Source organism: Acanthopagrus latus, chromosome 4 (genome assembly GCF_904848185.1).
Source record: "Acanthopagrus latus isolate v.2019 chromosome 4, fAcaLat1.1, whole genome shotgun sequence".
NCBI classification, from domain to species: domain Eukaryota; kingdom Metazoa; phylum Chordata; class Actinopteri; order Spariformes; family Sparidae; genus Acanthopagrus; species Acanthopagrus latus.
In genome coordinates this window covers 17,168,979-17,181,291 of record NC_051042.1, presented here as the reverse complement: position 1 = coordinate 17,181,291, position 12,313 = coordinate 17,168,979, and the positions used below count along the sequence as shown (strand labels likewise).

Genomic DNA, 12,313 nt, shown 5'->3' with positions numbered 1-12,313 from the left:
GGTTTGGAAATATGCTTGAATCCCAATATACTCCTTGAAAAAGGCTTGATTTTTCAACATATTCTGGTGTTACATCTACACAGTAGCTAAGCATCTTTGTAGTATTTTTAACATACTGTCGGCATATTTGTTGTGCGCCCCCAACCTACCAACAAGCCAAAGTGTCAGTATTTGATGAGTTGGGAATGAGACTCAATCAACAATCTTACAAATTGGACCTTTAAATTATATTGATCAAAACACAGTTGATATGAGCTGCTGGTTAGAAAACACTTCTTGCAATAGCATTCATAGCATTTTAGATTTAGTCACAAAGGCTTCAATAGTCTGGAACACTTTTGTGCTTGAATTATTCTATTCATATTTTTGAATTCAAAAATTTCAAATATGTACAAACAATTTATACAAGTTCAAAATTCCAATCCATTCTCAACACAAATAAAAATCAACAAACAAAACACAATTTAGAATTTTACTCTCACAGTACAACAGTACAAACCCGGTGTCAGAAGTTAAGTGGCCTGTCACTTGGTTTAGGACAATGAATTGCTGCAAACTTGGCAGAATAGTCCTCACAAAACCCATTTTTAGTCATCACTCAAAAATGCCTAAAATTACAACTCAATTTTACTCAAATGTGTAGTGGGATAAAATGATTAAGTGATGACATTTTTGATCACAACATGGCAAAAGTTCACAAAACTGTGGTGCAAACATACGACTTAAAGCCAAACTCTTAACTCGTGGAAAAACAACAACTTCAGCAACAGTTTTTACTTTTTATTCAAAACTTCCTTTGAATAATAGATTTGGATTGGAAAACTTCATTGTGTAAAACTACACGACAATGTTTTGCCAAACTAACTGACTTTTGAGATTATGCAAACTAAAAGGTAGTGGTGAATGGAACAAAAAATACCTCCATATTCTGCTGCGCTCCAGTGTGTGTTTGACAGTGTGTGTAAAATGTCAGCTTGGTAGCAGTTGTCCCTTATCAGGTTGCATTCCTGCTGCATCTCATCATCATCATCATTGGCTCTCCTGGTAAAGCTTTGTCTGCGGTCACTCTGAGTGAGTCCAGGGCTACATGTACTAAGAGACACATGACAAAAATGAAAGACATAAAAGGTTGGGAATCACAGGTTTGTGTAAGGGGGTATAGCTGAGATAATGGGGGAAGATGACGATTAGAGGAACCCTGCCAGGCTGTGGTGGTGGTGGTGGTGGTGTGTGGGGGGGGATCATCAGTTTGGATGATGCTCCATTCTTACCCTGCTCCCATGGGAAGGGTGGGATGTCAACAAGGTCCAGTACCAGCTGACAAGCTTCCAGCCCAGCAGCAACATTAGCATCTCTTCCAGTGTGTCCATCCCCCATTACCACTCCACACCCAGCCGTCCAGCTCTTAGGCTTTGAGGCCATGGGGATTGCCTTTTTAGGAGACACCTGATCACAGCTCAACTCACTCACGCCGCCCAACACAAAGAAACTCTCTGATAATGTGATGCTGTTCTGTGTATGTGTGTACGCTGACTTTTTGTACTGAGACACAACTGATGAGACACCAGAAGAGATCTCTAGAAGTGGGAAAGTGAAGCAGAGACGGAGGTCGGTGGTTCCACCAAGGAGGCTGTTTGAAATTCTTCAGGATGTTTTGGGACGAGGCAGTTTGTACTTTTTCCATAGTTGAGGTGGTGAGGAAGACCTACAGCTGAAGGAGATCAGCCGTCTAAATCCCGGGAAAGGTGTGACTGCCTCAGTAAAAATCTCTTTTTTTTTTTTCGTGAGCCAGCGTGAGCAGAGCCCGGTATCATGGAGAAATTCAAGGCAGCCATGGTTCTGGGTGCTGCTGGTGATGCCTTGGGCTACAGAAAGGGCCGTTGGGAAAGCTGCACCTCAGGCAAGAAGATCCAAGAGGAACTGGTCTCTCTGGGGGGACTGGGGGCCTTGAAACTGGACCCTGATAACTGGCCCCTGAGTGATGCTACGCTGATGCACATGACCACAGCAGAGGCACTTGTAACAGGTAGGTTTAGGTTTGATGTCAATGAGAATGAGAAGAGGATTTACGATTGTCTAAGAGGATGATTAGAGCAGAATTCACACACACTAATGTGCTTATTTCACATACTGTAAAATATCAAATCAGTATCTGATGTGTCTAACATCATATATTACTTCTCTCTCCATCTGTTTATTAATATATAGACACATCAGACCTGTCCATCCTGGCTTTTGCTCTTTCTACATTTAGAAGGACCAGAATAGCTTCTACTGTACAGTCAATGGCAGCTGTTAATCTCTTCCTGGCACACCATCTATAATTGACAATACCTGCCGACATGCCATAATCCATCCTTGCAACCGGTCATCAAAGACAAAAACCTCAGCAGAAACCTCACTACAAATGCTGTCACTCAAATGCCATCTCAAGCTCCCTGCAGGGTGACTCAGGAGTTGTCAGGACAGAAAAGTCCAAAATAGACTACTTTGGAAAAGCTGATCCTCGGCTCTCCTTCGCTGAACAATGGACTCCTGCGTAATCTGCGGGTATCATGTTTGGCTGCAGATGTGGTTCAAAGCCAATGACAGCAGTCCTGTGAAATGGTGATGACATCTTTTGAGATTAGGAAGCCCTATTTAGCCACAATGCCCGCTCACTAATACACATGCACTAACTGGCTCCTCCAGTTAAAAGGCATTCCTAACGGCCCGATTATTAGTCTTTAAACGTGGTTTATTCAGTGTTTTATACAGCACATTCTTATCAGAAGCAGATGTTAAACAACTCAACCTTAACCAGAACAACCAAATCGCCATTTTCTTAATTCCCTCTTTACCTACAATAAAGGAAAACTTCACCTCATAAAGTTTCTTAGTCCACAAAACTTTTCTGGAGCTTCACAGCATTCTCCTAAACAACTGAACAGATGGGGGTTTGTTTTGAAATGTAAAAAAAAGCAACTAAAAAGAAACATTTTAAACGGCTCCGTCATGACTCCGTATGACTGATTTGAAAAGAGGTTATTTACTTCCTAAACGCACATCTGAGCGCATACACAGACTTCAGATGGTGTGCATGCTAATGCTTTTAGCTCAGCAACTAACAGTGAAGACTTCCTCTTAAAAAATAAACAAAAATGTCTCCATACAGCTTGTCTGCGCTTAATCCCAAATGTATTAGAAAATATGTTTTTTACACCCTTTTTTAAGATGAAATTTTCTCTGGAGCCATTAAGATAGAAACACTAGGGTACACCCAGTATGAAGGGATTGATGAGCGGAACAGCATGTCAGTGGTTTATAAAACATCTTTTCAAATCAGTTTCAGATGTTGGGGTTTCTGACAACTTAAATTATGTTAGACAAGCTGTATGGAGCCATTCATGTTTGTTTTCGGTTGGTGTTGCTGCTACGCTGTCTTGCTGTGAAACTCCCCAAAACAGAATCTTAATTTTTGGGTGACGTTTTCCTTTAAATCAAAATGTTGGACAGTGTATAGACCGACAGCCTTAAGTCTATCATCCTTCCTATTCTGTGTAACACAATCTCAGCCCAGTCATGAGGGTTCCTGTCTTTCATCAAAGTCTTACATCCCTAAATCAGAGGCGATGCTTCTTTGTCACCACAGTCTCTCTCCCTCACACATGCAGTCCGCACATAAACACATTCTAGCAGGATGGCTGTGGGCTCAGCTCGAGGATCCCAGTTGACCCCTGGTTGCGTGGATTTGACTTCACTCACTCCGCTGGCATGCTGGTCCTAATCTGTGGTGTGGCAGGCTGAGGCTAAACTTAGCCCACCGCAGCACCACTCATCTCGCCTTGCATGCCAGTCATGAATGACTCTCAGTCCCTCCGTCTGTGTGTGTGTGTGTGTGTGTGTGTGTGTGTGCAGATTACTGGTGTCTGGAGGACCTGTACCGGGAGCTGGTGCGTCTCTATGTTGAAGCCATGGTGACTCTCAAGGGCAGAGCCCCCGATCCTGCCACAGCGGAGGGCTGTGCTCACCTCAAGCCTCACAACTTCCTGCTGGCCTGGCATACACCCTTCAATGAAAAAGGCTGGTGGAGATTTTAGATATTTCTTATTATTTAATGAGTCCAACATACTTGCATTCAGTGGTGGAAGAAGTATGCCGATCCTTTACTTAAGTAAAAGTACTAATACCACACTGTGAAAATACTCCTGAGTAAAAGTTACTGTATTCAAAACCTTACTGAAGTTAAAGTATAACCAGCAGAATTTACTTAAAATATGAACTGTAAAAGTACTTACTGTGCAGCAAAATTGTCCCTGTCAGTGTATTATATCTGATGTTTTTGGATTAATATCACAGCTACATTAAAGGATCACCCAATAATGAAATTTAAGTGTGTATCCTCTCACCTTGGTGCTGATGGAATGTTGGGTGAAGTTTTGTAGACCACAAACATTTCTGAAGCTTCACAGCAAAACAGCGTTGCTGCATTCTCCTAAAAAATTGAAGTAGATGGGGACTTATTTGAAAATTTAAGAAAAACAACTAAAAGAAAACATAAAGTGGCTCCATACAGCCTGTCCAAGTCTCCGGAAGTCCTGAGATCTCAAATTGATTGGAGAAGATATTTTTTGCAGCCTCGATGCACGTTCAAGCTCGTCCACCCATTTCAGACGGGATGTGATGTAACGCTTTTAGCTTAGCAGCTACTGTGAAGAGTTTTAAAAAGGGCCCGAATAACACCTTCTGCATGGAGCCATTTTATTATTTCACTGTTTTGCTGTGAAACTACTCTTTGAAATTGTAATGATAAAAGTAAAAAGAAAAAAGTAAAAGAAAAGTAAGTACCTAAAGCCGTTAGATAAATGTAGTGAAGTAATAAGTAAACTGTTTGTCTCTGAGATTCAGTAGAGTGTAAGTACAAAGTAGCACAAAATGGAAATACTCAAGCTGAGTACTAGTACCTTGAATGCAGTCTGTATGTATCTGTGTGCAGGATCTGGGTTTGGAGCAGCTGCCAAGGCCATGTGTGTGGGGATGAGATACTGGCAGCCTGAGAGACTTGACAACCTGGTGGAGGTCAGCATTGAGATCGGCAGAATGACTCACAACCACCCCACAGGTGACGATGTTGGCACCTTCTGACCCATCCAAACAAATCTGGCAGCTACAGGCTGATTATTGTGCCGCTGATGAACCACTGCACATCTCTAATTGTTTAGTCGTGACTCGTGATGTCACTCTTGGCTTCAGGCTTCCTCGGCTCCCTGACAACGGCCCTGTTTGCGTCCTACGCTATCCAGGGGAAACCACTTGTGACTTGGGGCCGCGAGCTCATGAAGGTCATCCCTCGGGCGGAGGAGTACTGCAGGAAGACCATACGACACATGGCAGGTAAGACTGTGTTTTCTGTGTGCAAGCGCCATATTGTTACATCAGAGAGTAATATTGGTATGTGTTTTCCTGTATATACAGTAGATTTCTGAGTTTGGTATGTATGCATGTGAGTCTAAGAGAGCATGACTGTTAGCGGATACCAGTAATCTGTGTGATTATACATTCCTATGCAGAGTATCAGGAACACTGGTTCTACTTTGAGGCCAAGTGGCAGTTTTACCTGGAAGAGAGAGAGATAGAGAAGGAGGGACAGAACAAACCTGCACTCCCTGATCGCTATGATGCTGAGGAGACAGACAAGGTAAATCCTGCGTACCTTCACGTTTATACGCTGACAGAACTCCTAACAGGACCGGTGTGCTGCCGTCCTCCTCCATACAGATGTATAAGCGCTGGAGCTCGGAGGGCCGTGCAGGCCGGAGAGGTCATGATGCCCCCATGATAGCTTATGATGCTCTTCTAGGGGCAGGAAGTGACTGGGCTGAGCTGTGTAAACGAGCCATGTTCCACGGAGGTGAGGACCTCCTGCAAGGCACATTTAAACACAGACAGAGAAAACAGTCTGCTCATGATGACTTGTGTGAAAATGCTCTGTTTTAATAGGTGAGAGTGAAGCCACAGGCCTGATTGCAGGTTGTCTCTATGGACTCCTGCATGGTCTCAACCAGGTTCCTTCAAGCTTGTACCAGGATTTGGACAAAAGAGAACGTCTGGAGGAGCTGGGAGAAGCACTTCACAAGGCAGCATCTGCAGAGAAGATCATAGACAAGTAATCCTGAGCTTCACTGGCCTGATCCCTTCTAGCTATCAGAGGAACTGCACATGACTGTAAAACTGCATCTCTTTTATCTCAGACTAGCCTCTAGTCCTCAGTGGTGGTATCTCAGTAGTCTCGAGAGGAGCCCTGTCCTCTCCTCATCTCGATTGTGCCATAGATCTGTCACTAACTGTCAATGTAAGTGTGAGGTGGAGGAACATCATCATTACAGCATTTCTTGCTCTGTTTAATGACAGGGAGGAGTTACTCTTGGGCCTTTATACCTTTTAATTTAACTCAGACTAGTAAACTAAATAACTTCATAAAATCAATAAACATTATATGATTAGCTTCTGCTGACATTTTGCTCTTCTACAGCTAACCTGCATTAATACAAAACACATGGCTATGTGTTGAAGGGAGTATCAAATTCGTCAAAATCAGCAAAACTTTGTGCATAAAGCCTGTCAGATTTGAGTTCTGATGTCTTCACCGTGAGCTTCAGTAGTTTTTAATCCAGATATACTTGGCTTTTCTCAATGCATGTAGCAATGTTCTGTTAATTTAGAGATGAATTTAACTTCAGTGCATAACATTATAGAATTTAGAATGGTAAGCATTTATACTGTGATCAGTTATTATATGCACTGTGATGCTACATTGTGAAAGCAGTGTTAAATGGTGAAGATTAATATGACTTGAAGATTAAAAAGGACTTATATACAACACGCATGAAGCGCCTGTCTCTCTTTATCTTAACTACAGCTTTTATTCTGATCGACAGCTTGTTTCTTTTTCCTGCCAGATTTATTCTTCTTGCTGCACAACCCTCCTCTACAACCCCCTGAACTAATCGCCTGTAACAAGTTGCACTGCAAGAACACTTCACTTCAAGTCAGGAAATTCCTTCTCTTCTACTTTTGAGTTCAGGGAGACGTACCTGTGCTCTTTAGGTGCATGTTATTCTAGTAAGTAAAAGAGAAAAAGGAGTTTTTGGAGATAACTCTGAGTAACCTAACTAGTTTTATATGGGCCCAATCCCAATGTCCCCCACTAAGGTCTTCTCATTCAACTTTGGTACAGCTCTAAACCCTTGCGGACTTACTGGGAACATGCCTCAAAGTCTGTTAGACTGTGGGTGTGGACATTGGGATTGTGTCATAGTCACTCTCAAAGGCCAAATTCCTCATGCTCCAAAAACTAAACCCTCTCCAGTTCTGTGATGCTCATTTATTGGGGTAAAAGAAACTTAAAGCAAACCTCAAAGGCAAATTCACAAATTTAGAATTAATTATTTAAGATTTATCCCCGAGTTCCTTTTCATAATAGTGACATAAATTCAAAAAAATGAAAGAATTGTAAAACTGCAAATTTAGCATTATATTACAAAACTGGTGAGGTGCCAGTTTCTATACAGCCTACTTTAGACTGTTCTTATCCCTTCAAAAGGACAGTGTTGTGGTTGCTCTGGTTCAAGAGCAAACCACCCATTTTGTACAATGTTTAGTCTGTTAGAAGTCTGAGTGGGAATGTAATTTCAAGTGCTGGCCACACATGTTGACCACCAAAAATACTGCATGTTTTCCACCTGTGGGAAACAGTTATAGGGATGACAACATTTCTAATTTGTGACATCAATTCTGACATATAATCACATGATCTTCTCACAGTTATGCATCCAGCACTGCCCCTACTATCACGCAATGGTAATTTGCTGTCAATATCCGTAACTTTATAGGTATGCTTGGCTGCAGATGGCAACAGGGAATAAGTCTTGCATGTCCTCTATTCTCCATAGACCAGATTCTCGGAAAGCCAGTTTCACCCCTGATGCCGGTATGTTGAGGAAGCTGGTTAGAGACCGCAACTGTCGGCCTGTGCTCCGAGGGATTCTGGAGAGTCTCCTGCATTATCTCACACAGAATCTTCCCAAGTGGACCACCAGAACTGGACACCCGGACAAGCCAGAGTCAGAGATTTTGGTTGAAAGAAACACAAATTGGCCTGATCAGAGATTTGAGGCTTCAATCAATCAGACTCAGACAAGTTGCACTGTTTCTCAGCACCCTGGAGAGCATGAAACAAAACAGATAAAGACTGCTGAGAGCAGTTCAAAGATCCCTGAGAAATGCTGGTCAGAACTACAAAAAGACAAGCCAAGAGATCAAAGAGCAGGAGACTTAATACCCCGACGTCTTACCACATTCCAGCTCCTCCAATCTAAATTCATACGGTCCACACCTAAACCTCCCATGACCCACCAAAGGGAGGTAGGAACTCTGTCCTGCAGCAGAGGGATGGCAGGTAATGTGAAACACTGCCAAGACAATGAGCATTACATACACAAGAAGGACCGGACTAGAACAGAACAAGGACTGAAGAGGGGAGGCAGTGTGAAAGATATGATAGCCAAGTTTGCCACGGCTGAGCAGAAGGAAAAGGGAGAGAAGATGATGATGAAGACAGAGCCAGTTAAACCAAGACTCATCGGAAGGGGGATCCTTTTATCCTCCCTGATGGAGAAGTTTGAGACGTTGGCCACTGTTTGCAAGGGAAGTGACTTGAAATGTTCACATGAAAGACCTTCTGAAGGAAGTAATATAGAACAGAGGGTAGCTTGTCACGAAAGTTGGCGCCAAGAGACCACGGATCAAACTGTTCACAAACAATCGGATAGGAAATCTGTAAGACAGCAGCTGAGAGCAGATCAAACTACAAACGAGCAAGAACAAAGACCACAGCAGGTAAAAGTACACTCAAACCTGGAAGAAGAAAATCATTGCAAAGCAGAACAAAAGAGCCAAACGGGGGAAGAGTGTCCAGATCGACAGACTGAGGGTCTGCTAAAGCATGTAAAAGCTCAAGTTTATGATGAGGACGTTAAAGAGAGGAGATCAGGGGAAAATGGTGCTATTCACATAGAAACATCTGTCACCAAAAAGTTAAAATATGGACATCTGGAGCTGCTCTGTATAACATCTGTCATTGAGAGTTCGTTCCCAGAACCTAACAGGTTTTTACCTCAGGTGGAAGCCCAAGTGAGCTGGCATGTGGCGACCATCACGACCAGCCCTCCTGTGTGGTCCACCTGTGTAGACTCCTCTCCCAAACAATATGAACCATCAGAAAGCTCACACACAAACTTGAAGGCAGAAGTTCCTCATAGCTCTCTACAGTACTTTGACAGGGAATCGAGTTCAAGTGAAAGTGCTGCTGAAGTTGGTAATGGAAGATGCACTTTACTGCCTGAAACTGAGAGACTTTCTACATATACAGGCTGCAAGGCCATGGAGAACAGGGTAACGGAAGATCTGGATCCAACCAAAGCTGTGACCATCCAAAGAGGGCTGCCCAAGTATGTCATCCCACGCGTTTTTAGATGTGATTATCCACACACTGTTGATGATCAAACTGATTTCTTCCCCCAATCTGCGCCAAACTCAGAAACTACTACTCTGCTGCCACCACCACCACCACAATTAGATACTTCTTCAGCAGCTGCTTTTAACATAGAATTGGGGACGTGTCCTAACATAAAACCAAAAGAAAAACCAACAGAGAGGAAACCTCTAGAAAAAGAAGGGGACGCAAGAGAAAAAGTAGCACCAGCGGACATAAATGATACAAATGTGCCGCAAAGTTTTACACTTTCTGAAGACATGACCAGTGTGGCTGCTTTTGAAGACAGCAAGACTTCTGCTGTAATGTCACCTAATATTCAACCTGAGAGAGACAGAAAACAGAGACCAAAGTACACAACAATCAGCTACGGAGATCCTTCAGTCAGACAGACGTATAAACCCAAAACCATACGCTTTACTGACACCTTCACGTTCTAACAGACAGTGATGCACAGTCTCAGAGCTAGATGATTTACACGTCAAGCACTGTTTCTGTTTCACAAGTACTGTTCAAAGAATTTAAATCAAGATTTGAGTTCCTTCATATCACCAACAATCAGAGTGAGTACAAATTTACAGCAACAAAAACGCAGTGGAAATAGGTGGAAGAGGTGCTTTTCATTAAAAGTACAGAGAGCAAATGTGATCATCCACATACAACAATTTAGTTTCCTTGCATTAATGAAATGACTCTACAATATAAAGATAAGAAAAATATATCACTTGGAGTCCAGTTCAATATTGTGTTATAGCACAACCTCCATATGACCTACAACAGTTACAGTAGCTGACGCAGACCATATCAAGGTTGAATTGTCGCAAACAGCACTGCTAACCTGTTAACTGTTTTTACCTTCTGTACAATAATAAGCCTCATTATCTTTTCTACATACAGAACTTGAAATGTTTCCTCACAGTAACAACACAGTAGGCTGCTTTAAAGGTTTGAAATGTTCATATTTATGTAAATGTATGAAGACAATAACAGACTTATGTAAAAGACATCTACCTCTAGTGTTGCAGAGATACTGAAGTTAGCATTCAAACCAGCTATGTTGTAGTACCACTGTGTAACTCAAGAGGCGAATGAGGTTCGGTTCCATGGTCTACCCCCTTGGATCTGATTCTGGTGCCCATGCTGGCACTGTTCCCTCAGTACTCCGAGCTCCCAGTCTGGACCATTGGCTGCACTGAAAAATGGGTTAACTAGCTATTGGCTGTTACCAGCAGTTAGAATTTACTCTGGTGTTATGCTGCCCCCTATTGTTAGGAGTATGAATTTGACGGGTTGCCAATTCTTACACATTGCACCTTTTAGTGTAGTGTAATAGTGCACAAGCATTAAAGGTGCTATTTGTAAGAAAGGTTGATTTTTAATTCTCATTCCTAGCTCATCAAAAACCGACGCATTGGGATTGTAGGTCGGGTATTTGAAGATATTAGCAACTTTTCTTACAAATAGGACCTTTAACATTGTTGCACAATAAAGTATGGAGACAAAGATGTATTATCATGTTAATAAATATAAATCTATGTTAATCCATCTATCCATTTACTGCCTCTCATCCTGAGCTGGGCTGCAGTGGCAGCAGGCTAAACAAGAAAGTGACGTCCCTCTTCCCAGCAGCTTCAGCTCCACATGGGAGATCCAGAGGCTTCTCCAAGAAAGATGATCTCATTGTCAGGTGCAGGAGGCTTAATGTTGTATCAATGTAAGATGCAGAACTCCCTGCTGTTTCTTTTTACTGTCAAGATGCAGCAGAGTATTATATTCAACTGACTGTAGATTCCTCATGCTTTTTAAAATAAACTTGTTGAAATAATAAAAGCACACTTATAATGCTGCCTGATTCATGCATTACGGTGCAGTGATATATATAGTGATTTTAGCAGATTTACGGACCACGGATTGAGCTGAAATGTATTAGTGCAATTCCTAATGCTGTTTTTGATACAAGCTGGCTGCGGTGAATTTAAACCACATTGTGTGAGTGGCCAAAAACATGGTCGTAAAGGTCACGCTGCTGTTCACAGCTACGCAAAAATATTGTTTTCTGTAATCTACCACGTGAATGAAGACATGAACACAGGACAAGTTAATTGGAAGCTGATTTTAAATCTCTCTGTGGACTAAGGGCATTTTCTAAATTATCTCTTCAAATCTGTTGTGAAAATATGTGTTTTTTGTTGAATGAATTGTGTTTACCAAAATCTTGGGTTTACAAAAATAGCGCAGGGCTGCCGACAGTGGTGGAACACCAGGTCAGTTGTCCTGGGCCCTGGGTCATATTAATCTCTAACCATTAAATTAACCTGCTGAGGAGGGCTTTGGAGGTCATCATGTCCTGGGCACAAGCAAGACTACTGAGGGCCATGAATATAAGAACAAAAGAGGAGTGAAATTTATTTGTCTGAATTTAAATTATGCCATATATTTTTTAATGAAACGTTGTCACCTTTCATCAAATATTAGAGGATTGCCCATGTGTGGGTTAAATGAACAGTGCCTGATACAAATATACAGAAAATTTCAATGTTTCAAAGGACGAAGTGTTGATTGCCCAGAACAGATAAATGATAGCACAGCAGTGCCAAACGTGCCAGTGGCTGGAATCTGCTCCTGTTGACAGATCCAACTCCGCCCACCAGCCAGCAAGATTACTCCACTGCTCAAACATTAAACTGCATTTGGACTTACTCTTGTATTTTCACCAGGGGATAAGAGATCGAGACCTACACACTCCATCATCTGTTCATCGGAGGATTATCCTGATGAGAG

The 12,313-nt window shown here is 42.2% G+C and overlaps 1 protein-coding gene across 4 annotated transcripts; it reads left to right on the top strand.

Moving 5' to 3' along the window:
* The first annotated feature begins 433 nt into the window (after positions 1-433).
* On the top strand, positions 434-11,398 carry adprhl1 (ADP-ribosylhydrolase like 1). Of its 4 annotated transcripts, XM_037096563.1 has the most exons (9): positions 506-2,026; positions 3,898-4,062; positions 4,976-5,101; positions 5,233-5,373; positions 5,550-5,677; positions 5,758-5,890; positions 5,980-6,145; positions 6,939-7,101; positions 7,932-8,067. In XM_037096563.1, the coding sequence occupies exons 1-8, from the start codon at positions 1,813-1,815 to the stop codon at positions 6,979-6,981; spliced, it is 1,116 nt and encodes a 371-aa protein (XP_036952458.1). In that variant the 5' UTR covers positions 506-1,812; the 3' UTR covers positions 6,982-7,101; positions 7,932-8,067. The 4 variants fall into 4 exon arrangements, with proteins under 4 accessions (XP_036952455.1, XP_036952458.1, XP_036952459.1 ...); XM_037096560.1 differs by lacking the exon at positions 6,939-7,101 and having other exon boundaries at positions 434-2,026; positions 7,932-11,384; XM_037096564.1 differs by lacking the exons at positions 6,939-7,101; positions 7,932-8,067 and having other exon boundaries at positions 511-2,026; positions 5,980-6,859.
* The last annotated feature ends 915 nt before the right edge of the window (positions 11,399-12,313 follow it).

Coding starts and splice junctions, on each gene's coding strand:
- adprhl1 (XM_037096560.1), top strand. CDS start 1,813: ATGGAGAAATTCAAGGCAGCCATGGTTCTGGGTGCTGCTGGTGATGCC. Junction 2,027..3,897: donor AGCAGAGGCACTTGTAACAG/GTAGGTTTAGGT, acceptor GTGTGTGTGCAG/ATTACTGGTGTCTGGAGGAC. Junction 4,063..4,975: donor TACACCCTTCAATGAAAAAG/GCTGGTGGAGAT, acceptor ATCTGTGTGCAG/GATCTGGGTTTGGAGCAGCT.